This window comes from Callithrix jacchus, chromosome 4 (assembly GCF_049354715.1).
Source record: "Callithrix jacchus isolate 240 chromosome 4, calJac240_pri, whole genome shotgun sequence".
NCBI classification, from domain to species: Eukaryota; Metazoa; Chordata; class Mammalia; order Primates; family Cebidae; genus Callithrix; species Callithrix jacchus.
The window spans coordinates 51,141,069-51,160,356 of record NC_133505.1 but is presented as its reverse complement, the minus strand read 5'-3'; the positions used below and the strand labels follow the sequence as shown (position 1 = coordinate 51,160,356).

The window sequence follows — 19,288 nt, the reverse complement described above, 5'->3', positions numbered from 1 at the left end:
GAGTTATCTATTACTTTAAATTGGAAGGGAAACATGTACAACCCAAAACCAATACAACTTATTTAGGTTTGAACTCTATGACTTCATCAAAAACTAAATAAAAACTTTAAGTTTTAAGGCTGTTTATTGAAAAAGCATTTTAAGAGAAGACTGCTAAAAGGCAATTTTTTTTTTTAGATAGGGCCTTACTCTCATTGCCCAAGCTAGAGTGAAATCGCAGCTCACTGCAGCCTTGACCTCCTGGGTTCAAGTGATCCTCCTATCTCAGCCTCCTAAGTAGCTAGACGACAGCTGCACGACACGACACCTGGCTAATTTTTGTATTTTTAGTAGACATGGGGTTTCACCAGGTTGCCCAGGCTGATCTCAAACTCCTGAGCTCAAACGATCTGCCCACCTCAGCCTCCCAAAGTGCTGAGATTACAGGCATGAGTCATCATGCCCTGCTAAAAAGGCAAAATTTAATTACCTAGGAACGATTAGAAAAACTGCATGTATCTCTATGAAAAAGCATGCTAAATAGCACCAATTCTGAAATGTGCGTAAAATGGATTAACTGATTATAATGCAGGTTGAAAATTTCTTGTCAAAAACGACACCCATATATATAGGTATGTATTATACAGATTTTATATATGTATGCACAAAATGCTAGGGGGAAACTCCAAAATGTTAGGTGAGGGTATTTTAAGTAATTTCTACTTTCTTCTTTATATTTTCCAAATTTCCTACAATGAAAATGTATCCTAAAAGCAGTAAAAAGTTGTTTAGGAAAAAAAAAATCCAAGCCAGATACAATGGTGTATGCCTGTAATCCCATCCACTCAAGAGGCTGACATGGAGGATTGTTTGAGCCCAGGAGTTTGAGGTTGCAATGCTCTATAATGGCACTGTGAACAGCCACTAAACTCTCGCCTGGGTAACATGGTGAAATCCCATCTCTTAAAAACAATTAAACCCTTCCCTGCTACATTTTTAATTTTCCCAATTACCTTGGACTGTTCCGCCCTTGAAAAGTGATAGAAATACAAGTTGAACTCTTTGGCACACTCTGGTTTCAGTTCATACATGCCTCGTCCTGTTAATCCAGGTTTCCTATGAAAGAAAGGACCTTAGAATATTATTACTAAAGCCATGCACTAATTTATGAGAGTCGGATATTAGAACAAGAAAGCAGAGTTCTCATACACTGCTGGTGGGCATTAAGTTACAACTATTTTCAGTGGGTTGATTCGGCAATCTAAATCCAAATTCTACATGCATCCATTTTATTTAGCGCACCCACTTTGAATTTATCCTAACTGGACAAGTGAAGCTGATGGGCACTGCTGTGGCAACAATTAAAAAGTCGAACAACAGGAAATAAGTAATAAGTTACAACATCTCTAAACAATTGAACACCATTAACAGTGATGATAATTTCTCTATTTTCACATGTAAAGACATCTATGTTAAGTTTTATTTAGTGGAAAAAAGCAGGTACACTATTGGGGTTTAGAGAATTTTCCTAAGCAAGTTATAAAACCTAGAAGCCAAATGAGACAGTTTTAAAAACAGAAATGACACCAAGTTAAAAACAAGGGACAGACTGGAAAAAAGTACTTGTGATGTATTAAATAAGAATTGATATTTCTAGTATATAAAAATACTATTGAAACAATAAGATAGGGACAAACAACCATAAAGAAAAATGGATTAAAGTATGAAAAAACATAAGCGGCCAATCAGCACATAAACAGATGCTGAACTTCACTGTTAGAGTAATGCAAATTAAAATAAGGTACTGTTTTCACCAATCTAATGTGTAGAAATTAAAAGACTGCTCATATCAGTGTGTTGACAAAGTTGCAGGGCACTCTTCATATGCTGCTAGTCAGTGTAAATTGCTTTTTCGGGAATGCAATTAGGAGGTATGTATCAAAATGTAATACAAACTTTCATTTTGATCTGGCTAATCCTCAAAAAACACTTTCACAGTCAAAGATATACTTGTTAATGCTATATGTACAAGGGTGTTCAATATTTGTTTATAAGAGAAAATCTGGAAATTAAGTATTACACTAATAGGGAAGAGGTTAGATACATTGCAGTATATGACTACAAAAAAGTGAAAAAGCTCACACCTATAATACTGGCACTTTGGGAGGCTGACGTGGGCTGGATCACTTGAGGTCAAGGAGTTCGAGACCAGTCTGGCCAACATGGCAAAGCCTCATCTATACTAAAAATAAAAAAATTAGCCAGGTATGGTGGTGGGCGCCTGCAGTTCCAGCTACTTGGGAGGCTGAGACAAGAGAATTGCTTGAACCCAGGAGGTGGAGGTTGCAGTGAGCCAAGATCATGCCACTGCACAGCCTGGGTGACAAAGTAAGACCCAAGTGAAAAAGGATGAAGTATGCCTATATGTACTGACAAAATATATTAAGTAAAAAACAAAAAACCCCGGAAAAAACAAAACCCCCCCAAAGACACAAACATATGGAAACATCCCATTAAAGTTTAATTTTTAAAAAGATTATAGAATAGTAAATATAAAATGAACCAATTTTTTGTTATAAATGTGTTCCAAGTATAGAAAAAAAATGAAGAAAGATATACATCTAAAAATAATAGAAATCATCTGAGTGGTTGGATTACAGGTAATATTTTTTCTGAAAGCAAGTATTGTCTTTATAACCAACAAAAAATAAAGACACTGTCTATCTTCAAAAATTTATAGTGAAATAAAAAAAATGAAGACATTGTCATTGGGATAGGAAGCAAGGAAAAAACAGGTTTAAGAAACTGCCTCAACAACTTGAAGGATATAAACCAGTCTATTGATTGGCAAAGACTGTTTAGGAATGTTTTCCCACAATTTAGGCGGCACATTCAAAAGGAAATAAAAGAAAGCAGTTTTAAGAAATTATGATGCATTTACTTAGATCACTGCTGAGGTTAATTTTTACTATTTGAAACCATCAGCTATGAACACCTATTCTGAATGTGATGAAAACCCTCACAATGTTACTTTATGTTGCTGAGTATAGGGCAAGATCAGAAAAGTGCAATGTCAGTGAGAAATCTTATTCACAGCTGTAATTTGAAAATGTCTGTCACTCTCTGAAAGATGCAACTTTATTCTCAGTTCCATCAAAGAAAACACTCTAAGAAAAATGAATGTACTAGAAAAATAAAAAAAAGAATGTGAAATAATAGGAAGTAAACTCACTTGAAATGGGCAACTGCTTCTATTACACTCTCCATGCCAGTCTCCTTGTTCTCCTAAAGGTACAGGACACAAGTGTGTTTCATGTTAATAATAACTGCTAGCACTCAGCATTGTGTTTTATCCCACTGACCCTCATAATAACCTGAGGTAGATACACCTTATCTTCATTTTTACAGATGAGGATTCCATAGCAAATATAATGATTAATACAAAACTAGACACACTTACTTGGTAAGCTGATGTTCATTTAAATTGATATATTATTTTTAAATACATAAAATAGATAAAACTTTATGATTTTTAAAAAGTCACTACCATATGGAATCAAGGTAAGAGCTTTCTAAAAGGAATTAAATGAAAAATAAAGTATATAAAACATTTTTAAAAAAATACATAAAATACTTTTGGTATTTTACAAAATAGTTGCACTAATTTCTTGTCCATATTTTCAGTACAACAGCACTTCCCAAATCACATCTCACTCATGACAAGATATTAATAGGAATTCTGTGAATAAATAATTCTTTAAAACGTTTGGGAAATACAGTTACAATCACTTTATATAAGGTTTAAACCACTTTAAAAATGCTTTCTGAAATTTTATTGTTCCTTAAAGTTTAGACTAAATTATAACTGATTCCTAACTGAACAACTTGGGATTTACTTCCTGCATTAAAGAAGTACAAGTAATTTTTATCTTGACTAGATATTTAGTGACATTAAGAAATTATTCATTAATTGGCAAGGCATGGTGATTCATGCCTGTAATCCCAGCACTTTGGGAGGCTGAGGTGTGTGGATCACTTGAGACTAGGAGTTCGAGACCAGACTGGACAACACGATGACAGTCTGTCTCTACTAAAAATATAAAAATTAGCTGGGCATGGTGGTATGTGCCTGTAATCCCAGCTACTTGGGAGCTGAGGCATGAGAATTCCTTGAACCCGGGAGGCAGAGGTTGCAGTAAGCCAAGAATGTCCCACTGCACTCTGGCCTGGGCGATAGAGTCAGACTCTGTCTCAACAACAACAACAAATATATATAATACATTTATATATATATATATATTATATATCTACATAAAATATGTCTATATAAAGTATATATTATATATATGTTATAGATATATAGATATATAAATGTTTCTGTAATATATATATAAATTGCTGTTTATAAAAGTGTGATAATATAAAGACAGGTTTTTTTTAGCGTCCTCATTTTTTAGATGAGAGTTTTTCAACCTCAGCACTATTGACATTCAGATGAGATAATTTTTTGCTGTCGGGGGTTGTCCTTGGTATTGCAGGATGTTTGGCAGTATCCCTGGCCTCTACCCACTAGACACCACTAGCATCCCACACCCTGGCCTGAGTAGTGACATTCCCAGATGTCCCCTGGGGGGCAAAACTGTCCCCAGTTGAGAATCAGTGTTTTAGATATATATAGTCCTATTTATAGATGAAATGGTAAATATAGTATTCTCTAGGAAGTAATACAGTAGGGCACAGAGGTCAGTGGTTGGGGTATAGACGAAACAAGACTGGCCATCCATTGAAGGTGGTGATGGCTTTGTTATATATTTTTTTCTCTATAGATGTTTTAAATATTTATAATACAAAGTTTAAAAGTATTACTATGCAACGAAGATAAGACAGGTTGAAATCCCAGAAAAATAAATGTTAATTAAGGTTGAAAGTTTCAATCTATGTTTCAAATTAAGGTAAACATTTTGAAAAAACCTCAATGAAAATAAAGTCCCTTTCCAATTATAGGGGTTGAATTTCTGAAAAGTCCCATGGCTGAAAAATACATTGGTGAGAAACTTATGACCCCTGGAAGGAAAAACAGTTGCAATTTAACCTATGAGTGTCCTTGTCACTACTATTTTACATTCACTAAAATAAAACAAGGGCTCCTCATTAAGAGTCTCAGCTGGACGTGGTGGCTCACACCTGTAATCCCAGCACTCTGGGAGGCTGAGGCGGGTGGATCACCTGAGGTCAGGAGTTCGAGACTAGCCTGGCCAACATGGTGAAACCCTGTCGCTACTAAAAATATAAAAATTAGCTGGGCATGATTGCAGATGCCTGTAATCCCAACTACTTAGGAGGCTGAGGCAGGAGAATTGCTTGAACCCCGGTGGGGGAGGTTGCAGTGAGTCTCTGGAAGCCAAGTAGGAAAAAGCTGTGGAAAACATTATTTATTCTACTCAACATATGTGAGTAGGTACTTCTGACTCCCTTCCTCAATATACTAGGTTATAAAGCATTATCCATACCCATGGCAATTTTGCACTAAAGACCCTATAATGACCTCTTTCTGTGGGGTACAGACATTAGTTCTAAGGTTTGAGCTTACCTTTTTTTAGTGTCCTTATGTTCTTCAAGTCTTTATTGAAACAGATTCTATTCCTATTCTGTTTTCTACTCCTATTCTTTTTCTAATTATTTATAATAAGAGTGACTGAAATTATACACATCCCATAATGATAGATTTTACAATTTATAAGAAAGGTATATAGAAATAAATCTATACATACTAGACTGATAGGCAGGGAAAGGTTTCTACAGTTTTTAGAAATGTAGGTACTTACATCTTCTGGTAAAGACTTTACCAACTCACTATGAGCCATAGGCTTGATACTCAACTGATGGATAATCTCTCGCTTGATTTCATCTGTAGCGTTTACCTGTCCAACTCCAGGACTAAACCTCTCTCCTGTCAAAAATGAGAGTGTATATACACACATTTAACATAATCACAATACTCTTGTGATATATACTTATAATTCACGCAGCATGTTATTATTTCTCTAAGTCTCTCTGAGCAATGAGAAAGCAAGGACTGTTCTGGCAACAAGCCAGGGAGAGAGCAGCTCCTGACCATACTTCTGCATCTTAGACCCAACACCTGAGTGCAGGCTTTAGGCAGTGGAGAGAGCTCTCCTGCGGTTTCAAAAGAATGGGATCAGAAGTGTGGGAAGGGATTAAATGTAGTCAAGGAGACTGCATTTACCCTATTCTCCTCGGGGGAGCAAGAAGGGAGAGCCTTCTTTTCCCCTTCTATCTAGTGGCAAATAAAACATCAACTTTGGAGACCTTCATTGGTATCATCTCCTGACAGTAGCCAGGATTCTTTGCTCTATGGACTATAGGGGTTCTAAAACAGTAGTAAAGACAGAAAATATAGATAATAAGGAAAGAGATCCACATCTATTAGCCATAGGTCTCCATTAGCTTGGAATTATTGTATCTGAAGTCAAGAAGAAGATACTTTTGTACCACAAACCCACGGAGAAAAACATAGTTAAGATATAAAGTAAGAGTAAATAGATCTTAAATAACCTATTGTTTGCTTGCTAAATTCTCCTGTCCCCACCCCACCACCACCCTGCAAAACAGAGTCTTCCAGTTTATTCTGCTTCAGTAGTTGTATTTTCTCCTTCTTCCAAAACACCACACTGCTGTTACTCTCAATGTTACAGTAACCAGAGGGGAGAAAAAGAGGAATATTCCAATTCACTTCCCCTGAGTATCCTCTCAAAACACAGGAAACACAGGTCAGAAATTCCAAACTATGTGCTACTACAAACTGCAACATAATGAATGCTTCCAACAATTCAAACTTACCAACGAGCATTATAATGAGGTATAGCATTTCTTCTATTAGAGTATTGTTCTGCTGAACAACATCCTATAACAAGTGAGGGAAGATAAAGTTCAGAGATAAGAATAGGCATATCGTATAATCTCAGAGAATTAACATATTCAAAAAGAAGAAAAGATGCTTCATTAGCAATGTGTTGTAGTTTCATAAAACATGGTCTTACCTTATGGGTAATCTCAGAACTAAATCTTTTTCCATAGTCTGGAGTACTGAAAATCTGATAAAGTTCAAAGCGGCTGAGCATGATCATCAGGAAATGATTTGGATCCATCATGGAGACACCTGTCTTTTTTTTTTTTTTTTAATGTTTGAGATAAAGGAAAAGAGGAAGGTCAAAGGGGCCACTAAACATTAGTGATAGTTTGGCTTGCACAAGAGAAAGCAGTTTACCAATCCTAAAAGGTTCATCAATCCCAACAAAAGATAAAAATCCATTTAGCCTCAATCCCTACTTGTGGTAGCTGACAAGTGTAGAAATGAATCTAAATTGGTAAAACAAAACACAAACAAACAAACAAACAAGCCCCAAACCTAAGCCCACACAGCAGAGTAACATGGACTATGAGTTCTCTTTCCTTCCAGTGCCTTGAAATAATTGTATTCCTGTGAATTCAGTTCCAAAATTTTATTCTGGGGTTCTCTGATCACTGTCTGGACTCAGGGAAATGTGGTATGTTAATTAACCTTCTAGTATTTTAAAAATATAGATAATATTAAACTATTATCAGAATCTCTCAACCTATTTTTTTCTGGAAAGCATTACACTAACTGAAGTGACAGCTTTGAAATATGAGTTTCAGTTCTCTTTTAATTCCATTTGTATAAATTATAAATCAACCTAGATTTTAATTTGTTTTGAACTAATAATTTTTTGAAATATACATTTCTTGACTTTATTTTTCTGTAATGACTAAATCCATTCAGTAGCAACAGAGAACTATTACTGTGTGACAAGCACTATGCAAGGCAAAAAGGACAGAAAAAGAAACAAGATATACTGCTATGGTTTGGTGGGGTGCCGGTAGGATGCTGCAGAGTCAACAGCCATCACAATCCAGGGTTGTGAGTGTTTGTCAGGGCTAAATACCATGCTAGGGGGCTCACAAAAGGGACATGTAGCGAAGTTTTAGTGTGTCAGGGAAGGATTCCCAGAGGAAGTGATGCTAAAGTAAACACCAAGACAGGCAGGAGAATAAGTCAGCTAGGTAAATGGAAAAGAGAGGGGTGGGTAACTTAGGGAGCAAAAGAAATAAATATGCACAGTTTACGATTTATGAGAATATGGCAAGTGCTGGGAACTTCAATGTAGTTAAGTATGGAAGTCCTTGAAAATTAGTTTAAGGGGTTTAAAGTACGAGGTTTAAAATTAGTTAAAGAACCAGAGGACAATAAAGGTATATGACTTTAGCAACTAGGTGGACTGTGGAACAATTCACTGAGGTAGGGAACTGAAGACAGGAAGAAGGTATGGAGGAAATATGAGGAGTTACTCTGAACACGTTTAATCTGAAGTATGCCTAGGAAATATAGATAGAAATGATCTAAAGGCTGTTAGCCATATGAATCTGGAGCTTGGGAGACAGGGCTAGGCTGGAGTTATAGATTTGGGAGTGATCACAACTGACTGGATTCTATGGAAATAATAACAAGAAAAAGACTCCCCACGACCTTTAAGTTCAATGCTTTTAATTCATTACCTGAAGCATTACTATATCCTTGTCAAACATCTCACGTCTGCATTTCACATTATGGTAGTAATAAATCTAAAAAAATAAGTAATTATATTGAGTTAATAGTTTTTGTTGGTTAAGGCTCTCTCTCCCAATATTTCCCCACAAGGACAAGTTTGTACAAGTAAGAATGTGTGCACGCGTGTGATGTGGTTTCTCTAACAATGAACATTATCTTCGTATAGATTAATTAATTACAGATTTTCACATTACAGTGATCATGTTCTGGTTCATATTTTGCAGCTAACTCGCTGGGTCTCTGAATAAAGTAAAACGTTGTCTCAGGAAGGTTAGGAGATACCAAAAACAGGAGCGAAAAAAATTCTGTCTACGGCCATATCACTCCAAATGTGCCAGATCTTGTCTGATCTCGGAAAAAAAAAATTCATTCCAAGCGTACTGTGAGGTCTAAAGAGTAAACCTCAATTTTATAGCTATACTAAAAAGGACTTTTATTTTTTAATTCAATTTAATTTAAATAGATAAAATCTGGATTTTTATTATTTTTTAATATCCAACTTTGTTCTAAAAAATTATTCCAAGTAAAAATTATGACCACTGTTGTTCATTTTTACTTTTGATATTATTTGACAAATTATGAATAAAAGTCCTAAGAATTTTTTATTACATTTATCCTTTCAAACAATATAGATACTCAGCTTTTACTAAGTCCACTGAAAATTACAACATTCACAGAAGCCAAAAATGGAATGAAAACTCTTCATAGAATTAGAAAACACTTACCTGGTTTACTAGAGAGAACCCATTTCTTCTCCACATTCCGGCGTGTACTTGGGCACATAAAACGAGACATCTAAGAGGGTATTCTATCAACATGGGTGGGCTAAGTTCACTCTATAGATACAAAAAATAAAAAAACAGAAAACAAAAAAATCACTCAATGCTATAAAGAAGTTTGGTTGATAGGGATAAAAGCTTTTATAAAACACAATATAAATTATTTTAATTTTTTTTTTTGAGACAGAGTCTCACTCTGTTGCCCAGGCTGGAATGTAGTGGCGCAATCTTGGCCTCGCGGGTTCAAGCGATTCTCCTCCCTCAGCCTCCCGGGTAGCTGGGATTACAGGCATGGGCCACCATGCCTGGCTAAGTTTTGTATTTTTAGTAGAGAAGGGGGTCTTGCCATGTTGACCAGGTTGGTCTTGAACTCCTTACCTCAGGTGATCCACCGGTCTCGGCCTCCCAAAGTACTGGGATTACAAGTGTGAGCCCCCACACTCAGCCTTATTTATTTTAATTATTTTAAGATATGTTTGTGTGGTGGTTAGTTTTATGTATCAACTTAGCAAGGCTACAGTATCTCATTTATGGTCAACACCAATCTAATGTTGCTATGAAGGTATTTTTACACATGATTGACATTCAAATCATAGACTGGCTGAGTATAGTGGCTCATGCCTATAATCCCAGCACTTTGGGAGGCTGAGACAGATGGATCACCTGAAATTAGAAGTTTGAGACCAGCCTGGACAACATTGTAAAATCCTGTCTCTACTAAAAACTAAAAAAACCTCTACTAAAAATAAAAACACCGGGCATGATGGCAGGTGCCTATATTCTCAACTTCTCAGGAGGCTGAGGCAGGAGAATCCCTTGAACGAGGAGGCGGAGGCTGCAGTGAGCTGAGATGGCACCACTGCATTCCAGCCTGGATGACAGAGTGAAACTCTGTTTAAAAAAACAAACAAACAAAAACAGGTTACTCGCCAAACATGAGTGGGCTTCATCAATTCAGTTGAAGGCCTTCAGAAACGACTGATATCCCCCACAGAAGAAGGAATTATGCATTTATGACAGCCACTGTACCCGACTGCAACATCAACTCTTCCCTGGGTCTCTCCGGTCTGCCAGTCCGCTCCCCTGCAGATTTCATTCCCCATAATTTCATAAGCCAATTCCTTGAAACAAATCTCTCTCTCTCTGTCTCCCTATTTACACGCACACATTCACATATCTTACTGGTTCTGTTCTCTGGGGAACCCAAACTAAAAATATGTTTCAAAGTGATTTCAAATACAAGGAACATAATAAATAGGTATTCACTTTTAAATGTTAGTACCACTTACTAGAGGTAGGAGCTCTGGGAATTTATATGCCACTTCACTTTTGCTTAATAATACATGTAAACCTGCATAAAAGAACAAAAAACAGTATTTCTATGAGTAAAAATCATTTAGGAAAAATACCCTACATATTCACTCAACTTTAACTTCTTTTCTCTTTGGGAACCTATCAAATTACCAATAAGATATAAAATGAACTATATTAATAAAAGAAGCTCTTTAATGCTTCTCATGAATCTCTTATCAAAGGCACACTTAGAACTAGTCTTAGTTGTATCTACTAATATACACTGAGGACATTTTAAAAGCTATCAAAACAATTTATATACATGTTATGCCAATGTTAAGAGTTATATTTCACTGGGCCATGGAGTTTGTTCCCATTTAAAGCATAGTAGTGAGAGATCTTTCTGGCCACTGAACAGAGAAACTGGCCCTGGAATTCACAGTCTGCACTGATACTGACCTTTGAATTAAGTTCCCCAGAACTTCTGGTTCAGGATCAAAGCCTCTTTAGTTTGTCAACTCAAGGGATCTTGGTTGACCGCAACCTCTGTCTCCCGTGTTCAAGAGATTCTCCTGCCTTAGCCTCCCAAGTAGAGTAGCTGGGACTACAGATGTACTCCACCATGCCCAACTATTATTTTTGTATTTTTAGCATAGATGGGCTTTTGCCATGTTGGCCAGGCTGTTTTCGAACTCCTGACCTCAGGTGATTTGCTGGCCTCAGCCTCCCAAAGTGCTCGCATTGCAGGCATGAACTACTGTACCCAGCCTTCAGTTCATTCTGAATGTGTTCTGTCTGTGATATTACTTAAACAGAGGACACCCTTTAAATTCTTATCAGTAGATACTGGCTACTTGCTCAAGCCTGGTTTGAGGCTTTCTTCATCTAGGGAAACCTGTATCTAACTAATGCCATTATAATAGCTTATTCTCAACATTTACTGCTAAGCTCTATTAGCACTTGCTTCCGACTGTCTATGAACTGTTTTGGGTAGGTTTACTAAGCTTTCCAATTAGATTATAAGCACTCAGGCAAAGGTTTATCAAATACAATGAGATGAATACTCAAAAATATTCACACAACAGCTTTGAGGGAAGTAAAAACCTAGGCAGAAATTAGTACATTTGTAGAGTATTGACTTTTTCACTGTAGATAACTACCAGCATCAGCTTCCTCTCATAAAATTAGGTTTTTAAAGGCAGAAGAGATCAGAGGCTCATTTGGAGACAGGACTCACTACTCATTTTCTTGCCTGCTCCCCTCCGCCACTTTTTTTTTTTTGAGACGGAGTTTTGCTCATTACCCAGCCTGGAATGCAATGGCACGATCTTGGCTCACCACAACCTCCACCTCCTGGGTTCAGGCAATTCTCCTGCCTCAGCCTCCTGAGTAGCTGGGATTATAGGCATGCGCCACCATGCCCAGCTAATTTTTTTGTATTTTTAGTAGAGACGGGGTTTCACCATGTTGACCAGGATGGTCTCGCTCTCTTGACCTCGTGATCCACCAGCCTTGGCCTCCCAAAGCGCTGGGATTACAGGCGTGAGCCACCGCGCCCGGCCACCCCCACTTTTTTTAAGGGAATGTGCAGGGCATGTGCAGCCATGCCTGTGTGCTACTTCCCCATGCATGCCTCGCTTTCTTGCCTTCTATCCAATACTTTTCCAAAACACCATGCTATAAATTGCCTGTGTTGAGGATCAACAGTTCACTTGCTCAAAATACTTACAAAAAAAAAAAAACTGGGCCTGAACAAGTTTTAGAAATAAGAGAGAGTTCTTCTTATGATCATGATTTCATTCTAGGTAATGGTCTATTGTACCATTTTAATATTCAGATGTCTAAGAATAACAACTTTATAAGCCTCAGAGTAAGTAATTATCTTAAATGACTGTGACTTCCATAATATACCCATGGCAAGGATCTATCAGTGGGAGATGGGTATCAGAACAATGAAAAAGATGCCTTCAGAATGAAAGAGGAATCATTACTACTGACCTCATGTACATAAAAGGAAAATGAAGGAATATTATTAACAACTCTAGGCTCACAAATTTGTTAACTTAGATGAAATGGACCAATTCCTTGAAAGATACAAACTATTACAAATCACACAAGGAGAAGCAGATAACCTAAACAGGCCTGTATCTATTAAAGAAACGGAGTTGATAATTAATAACCTTCCAAAAACTAAAGCATCAGATGAGATGACTTCACTGGTGAGTTCTGTCAAACATTTAAGGAAGAAATGAAACAAATTCTCTACAATGTATTCAAGAAAAAGACAAAACAAATAAAAAAACATACCCTCAATCACATTAAGCTACTGAGCCACAAACTTAACATGAACTACATATTTTTACAATGAGTAAAAATATCTACCTTCAGAATTTCTATTCTCTGAATTAAAATGGAACTAAAGAAAACACCAGGGTGTGAGCAAGACAAGAATAACTAGAATCAAGAAATACAAAAGCTGTACTGAAATTAGTCTGCAGAGATGGATCAAGTGTATATTCAAAGTCTTTGGCCACTGTAAGATGACAGCTTCAGATATTCTACTAATTAATTACAAGTGACTTATAGATCAACTACTTGAAATTAAAAGAATTATCACCCCATTATGGCCTTGTTCTTGACCTGTTGCATAAGAGGCTATCAATAAATATATGAAATAGCAGCTGGGTGCGGTGGCTCATGCCTGTAATCCTAGCACTTTGGTAAGCTAAGGCGGGCGGATCATGAGGTCGAGAGATCAAGACCATCCAGGCTGACATGGTGAAACCCCCCTCTCTACTAAAAAATACAAAAAATTAGCTAAACATGGTGGTGTGTGCCTGTAGTTCCAGCTACTCGGGAGGCTGAGGCAGGAGAACTGCTTGAACCCGGGAGGCAGAGGTTGCAGTGAGCCGAGATTGCACCACTGCTCTACAGCCTAGTGCCTGGTGACAGAGTGAGACTCTATCTCCAAAAAAAAAAAAAAAAAAAAAAAAAAAAGAAACAGCTTAGAGAAGAAAAGGAGAATAGAAAAAAGGGAGAGAAAAAAAGAAGAGAAAACCTAGGGTGGCTTTAAGTTATTAGCAATTGCTTAAGCAACAGATTAATTTGATGTTAACAATACAGACTTTTATTTATTATTTATTCATTTATTTACTGGCTCTAGTACTTGCCAACAACACAGACTTTTAAGCTAGATTCAGTTAAATGATCAAACGTGGTATCTGTAGTTAAGTCTAAAGAAGCACTATGGCATAATGGCTATAAATATGGCCTCTGGGGCCAAACTTCCTTATAATGCCAACTTATGCTTTCTTGTTGTGTGACTTACTAAAGCCAAGTCACCCTCTATGCCTGTCTTCCCATCTGTGAAGCAAGCTTAATAATAATACCTACTTCACAGGACTATGTGATGACTGGACAAGTCAATGATGTAAAAATCACAGAATAATGTCTGACAGACAGAAAGTAAGTATTCACAGATATTAACCACAAATAACAATTTAAAAGACAATTTTAAGGTTTTATTTTAGGGGAAATGCTTTACCTGCAAGTAAGCGAGAAACTGGGAGGTGAATGCTAACTTTCTCTTGGGAAACACAGTATCTGATAGTTTCCACTGAATGTCCACAAATGCTTAGCGTGATTGGCTGTTCACCATCAGTATAACCACCATGACACTGCATCAGCACAGCAAGACATTTCTTGTAAGCTTCAATTAACACTTTTTCCTAGAAAAGAGGGGTTTTTCTGTAAGTTACTCAAAAGGTTGAGTTTCTACAATATAGAATAAGCACCTCGAATTCAATGATGAATAAGTACCTCAAATAACAATATGGGCAAAACCAAACTCAGTCCTCCCTCCCAAACTTGGTCCCTCTTCCAATGTCCCCCGTCTCAGTGAATGATACATTTACCCATATAGCTGTGGAAATCTAGAAGTTATTCCAATACCCTCCTTTCCTCCATTCCCCATTGTTCAATCTATTATCAAGTTGGCAACTTCATCTTCTAAGTTTCTCTCAAAACTTGCCACTTTTCTCCATCTCTAGTAACTCCAAGGCATTGCCAAGCATCTCTCTATTAAATTCCCTGTTTCGACTCTTGCCCCCTTCATCCATTCTCCTCCATACAGAGCAATTTTAAAAAAACATGTAAATTGAATCATGTCACTGAATGGAAAATGGATAAAGGGGGCAACAGTTAAGCAGGGAATTTAACAGAGATGGTAATCTCTAAAGGCTTCCCACTTCAATTAGAATAAAATGCAGGCTGAGTGTGGTGGCTCACGCCTGTAATTCCAAGACTTTGGGAGGCTGAGGGAGGCAGATCACTTGACCCTAGGAGTTCAAGACCAGCCTGGGCAACATGGTGAAACCCTTTCTTTACAAAAAATAAAAAAATTAGCTAGGTGTGATGGTGTTTGCCTGTTGTCCCAGCTACTCGGGAGGCTGAGGTGGGAGGATGATCTAAGTCCAGGGAGGTCAAGGCTGCAGTGAGCCAGGACTGTACCACTATACTCTAGCCTGGGTGAGAGAGTGAGCACTGTTTCCAAAAAAGAAAAGAAAAGAAAATTATATTCAAACTTCTTTTCATGGCCAAGGCCCTGCAAAATCACTCCTGTGCCCAAATCTCTGTTCTCTACCTCTATGCTCCAATCACAGACCTTTCTATAGCTCCTGGGACTATCCTAGTCCCTGACATCACAGACTGTAATGCAGCTGTCTTCTCAGGAATATCATTTACTCTTTGTTCCATAACTTTTACACATTGTTCAGACCTTACGGAAACTTTCTCTAATCTCCTAAAGTATACAGGCTCTCATCTAGACTTTATCACCAAAGGAAGGCCTAAATAATTTTAAGACAGGACAAACGTACCAATAATAAAACTTTATTTTTTGAATACATTTATAAACTACTGTTTTTATATTCTCAAAGTCTAGAAGATATTATGGAAAAAAACAACAACAAAGATAGTTACATTAGGGAAGAGACAATTTGGATTATTTGCTTCTCTATTTTTCAAGTTTTTCCTAAAGCTGTAGAATTTTAAAATTTTATAGGTGGAGAAGGAAAATATGCTGTTTGATGAACTTAAGCATCACCACTATTTTCTCCAGATCTCCTCAGAATTTACTTAGGATTCTGCTTATTCCTCCCTCCTCCATTTTCCTCTTATTCCCCATGCCCAGAAGAGACTCACATCTGAAGCACACCAGTCTTGCATCATTGAAATGACGTGTGTTAGTTTCATTTGCAGTGTGAAGGCTGCTTCCCACTCTGGTTCCATTTCAATATGTTGTCCTACTTGACGTGTAATTGGATCCATTCCCTTAAAGGAAGTGAAAAAAATTATATATGAATGAAAATTATAGTTGTTCTTTTATATGGAAACCTAAGAAGTAATGTAGAAGAAATATATATTGATTATAAAAACACAGAAGGTATAAGTTTTAACAGGAAACTTCAAGTACTATGAGAAATAATAGCCTTTAAAATTATGTGTGTATATAATATTCTCTAAAATATAAATTAAAAAATTCCAGTAAATGCATTATTTCAGAGGTATCTTCTAGATTTGTGTTAGGCAATAAAATACTTCAATATTTCACTGAAATAATCCTTCACATCCTTTTTAGTTCTACTGTCTATAGAAAAAAATTGTAAAAGAAATGTGAAAAGCTTTTAAAATGTTATTGAATTTATAAATGTACTTTATAATATAGTTAAGTTTTAGTATCTCCTAATATGCAATTAAAAGTTTTCATAGAACCTGAAAGATGGCAAAACAATAAACAGCTTTTAATTAAAATTCCTGTTCAGAAACTAGCCTAACTACTCTACATGTCAGAACTTATTAAATAATAGAGAATACAGAATACTTCAAGTATCAAAAATGACCAAAGGAGCTACTGTTTTTATAGATAAATGAAAAACACAGTAGTATTATAATAAATACCCATGAACTACCACCCAACCTAGGAACTAGAATGTTCCCTAAAAATGGTAAGTTAGGTGAGGTATGGTGGCCCATGCCTATAACCAGCATTTTGGGAGGCCAAGGTGGGTGGATCACTTGAGGTCAGGAGTTCAAGACCAGCCTGGCCAACATGACAAAACCTTGTCTCTACTAACAATACAAAAATTAGCCAGGTATGGTGGCATGTGCCTATAATCCCAGCTACTTGGGAAGCTGAAGCAGAAGAATCACTTGAACCTGGGAGGCAGAGAGAGGTTGCGGTAAGGATCACGCCACTGCACTCCAGCCTGGGTAATAGAGCAAGACTCTACCTCAAAAATAAAATAAAGTAAAAATTAAAAAATTTTAAATAAATAAAAATAAAAATAAGTCAACTTTGGTCATTCCTTTTCTTAAAAAAGCCAGGTGGCTACTAAAGAAATCATAACAGTACTTGCTCAGATTTTTAGAGACGTCACCTATCTTCTTACAGTTATAACTGGTTAAATATACCTGTTGGTTTCTACTTCTAGATTCTGTTTTGTATATAGGGCTGTTTCCTAAAAAGAGAATTGAACAGGGGAAAAAGGTCTACACTGTATTATATAAATATTACATGAAGGAGAGAAAAAGAAATATGGAAACATTAAAAAGCAAAATAAAAAACAACTACAGTTTCTCAAATAACTTGACTATATGCTTGACTTCCAAGAAAGCATATTAAAAAAAAAGCTTGTAATCTCTAAAAAAAAGACCATTAGTGGAAACCAAAAGAAATACAAAAGTGGCTGGTGCAGTGACTCACACCTGTAATCTTAGCACGCTGGGAGGCTGAGGCAGGCTTGATCACTTGAGGTCAGGAGTTTGAGACCAGCCTCGAGAACTTGGTGAAACCTTGTCTCTACTAAAAATACAAAATTAGCAGGGCATGGTGGCTGGTACCTGATATCCCAGCTACTCAGAAAGCTGAGGTAGGCGAACAAACCCAGGAGGCGGAGTTTGCAGTGAGCCAAAGCCAAGACTGTGCCACTGCACTCCAGCCTGGGCGACAGAGTGAAAAACTGTGTCTAAAAAAAAAAAAAACAACAGGCCAGCTATGGTGGCTCATGCCTGTAATCCCAGAACTTTGGGAGGTTGAGATGTGGGGATCACTTGAGGTCAGGTGTTCAAGACCAGCCTGGACAACTTGGTGAAACCCCATATCTACTAAAAACACAAAAAATTAGCTGGATGTGTGGTGTATACCTGTAACCCCACCTACTCGGGAGTCTGAGGCAGGAGAATCACTTGAACTCTGGAGGCAGAGCTTGCAGTAAGCTGAGATTGCGCCACTGCACTCCAGCCTAGGCGACAGAGCGAGTATCTGTCTCAAAAAAAAAAAAAAATCTTTGCTGGGATCTCCTCTGCTCCATACCTTTCTAAGAATCTCCAATTAAAGAGGAGCTTCCTGGTCCGAATTACAGCCATCCAAATTGATCTTTTGGAAATGTGCACAAAATGAAAAGATGCACACACAGAAAGCTGTTCATTTCAATGAACAACAACAACCAAGAAGCTGGGCCTGTGCCTGCACCTCTAGTCACAAGCAATTTAGGAGGCTGAGGCAGGAGAATTGCTAGAGCCCTGGAGTTCAAAGGTGTAGTGTATATGGTTATGTCTAGGACTAGCCACTACACTCTACCCTGGGCAACATAGTGAGATCCCCATCTCTTAAAAAAAGAGAAAAGAGGGAAAAAAAAAAGGAAAAAGAAAAATGTAACAGTTTTTTACATACCTGCATACATTTTAGTAATTCCAAAAAGGCATCAAACCCTTCTAGGAACTTCTGCCTCAGCTCATCTGACCATTCAGTTGGTTTGCTAATTAACACATACCTGAATAAGATAAAGCGACAGTGGCAATTAACATAAACATTGACTTTCTACAAGTTGCAACTGGTTTAATAATGAAACAAAAACTTACTTGAGATCTAAAATAAGGCTCTGAACTCTCCTAAATTTGAAGGCTTGTAAAGCAGTATATCGTTCAAACTGAAATCTGCCCTGGGCATCTCGATGTCTCAAATGATCCATAAAAGTCTTAATGATAATGGTCATCAGGTTTTCTTCTGTGATGAGCATTCGAGCCTAAAACGAAATGTATCAGAATGCATGGTAATCAAAAACTATGTACTAGGAGAGTAAAAAAAAAGTCACACACATTGTTTAGTTTTTTCAGTTTAAACCTTTTTCAACACAACTATATGTCATAAATGCATAACTGCTATTTCTAAGTAACAATTACTTACTCCAATTGCCATGTGTATGAAGCAACAATTACATCAGATGCCAGAATGTTAGAAGACAGTTCCAAGGCTCATTATTCAAAGATAATTCAGGGTGGGGGCTCTGAATCAGGCTGCAAATTTTCCTTAACTGAGACATTTAGACACCTATAATGGTATGGCATAATTATTCTAGGATCCAGAGGTTTACGTTTAGATTCTCTAGAACTCAGTATGAAACAATATTTTCTATTCATTTCCTTAGTTGATAATTTTTTGTTGTTTCTTTGTGTGTGTGTGTGTGTGTATAATTTTTTGAATAAGCAAATACATGTAAATAATACTAAATGCAACAGGAAAAAGTAAGTC

At 37.0% G+C, this 19,288-nt stretch overlaps 1 protein-coding gene across 9 annotated transcripts in view; it reads right to left on the bottom strand.

Annotated features, from left to right (window-relative positions):
- Window positions 1–19,288, bottom strand: part of UBR2 (ubiquitin protein ligase E3 component n-recognin 2) — a 125,345-nt gene that overhangs the window by 43,458 nt on the left and 62,599 nt on the right. For 7 of the 9 annotated variants that reach the window (XR_013534212.1, XR_013534213.1, XR_013534214.1 and 4 more), the window contains exons 12-23: window positions 18,619–18,782; window positions 18,431–18,530; window positions 15,901–16,029; window positions 14,243–14,426; window positions 10,695–10,756; window positions 9,352–9,462; window positions 8,575–8,640; window positions 7,041–7,163; window positions 6,841–6,904; window positions 5,805–5,929; window positions 3,212–3,264; window positions 993–1,095 (exon numbers count right to left, since the gene is read on the bottom strand). Coding sequence is in view for 4 of the 9 variants with exons in the window: in XM_035295658.3 (XP_035151549.1) it covers window positions 993–1,095; window positions 3,212–3,264; window positions 5,805–5,929; window positions 6,841–6,904; window positions 7,041–7,163; window positions 8,575–8,640; window positions 9,352–9,462; window positions 10,695–10,756; window positions 14,243–14,426; window positions 15,901–16,029; window positions 18,431–18,530; window positions 18,619–18,782 (1,284 nt within the window). In the remaining 5 variants the exon portion in view is untranslated. The remainder of the gene's footprint in view (window positions 1–992; window positions 1,096–3,211; window positions 3,265–5,804; window positions 5,930–6,840; window positions 6,905–7,040; window positions 7,164–8,574; window positions 8,641–9,351; window positions 9,463–10,694; window positions 10,757–14,242; window positions 14,427–15,900; window positions 16,030–18,430; window positions 18,531–18,618; window positions 18,783–19,288) is intronic. The other 2 variants (XR_013534215.1, XR_013534216.1) reach the window with 1 other exon arrangement.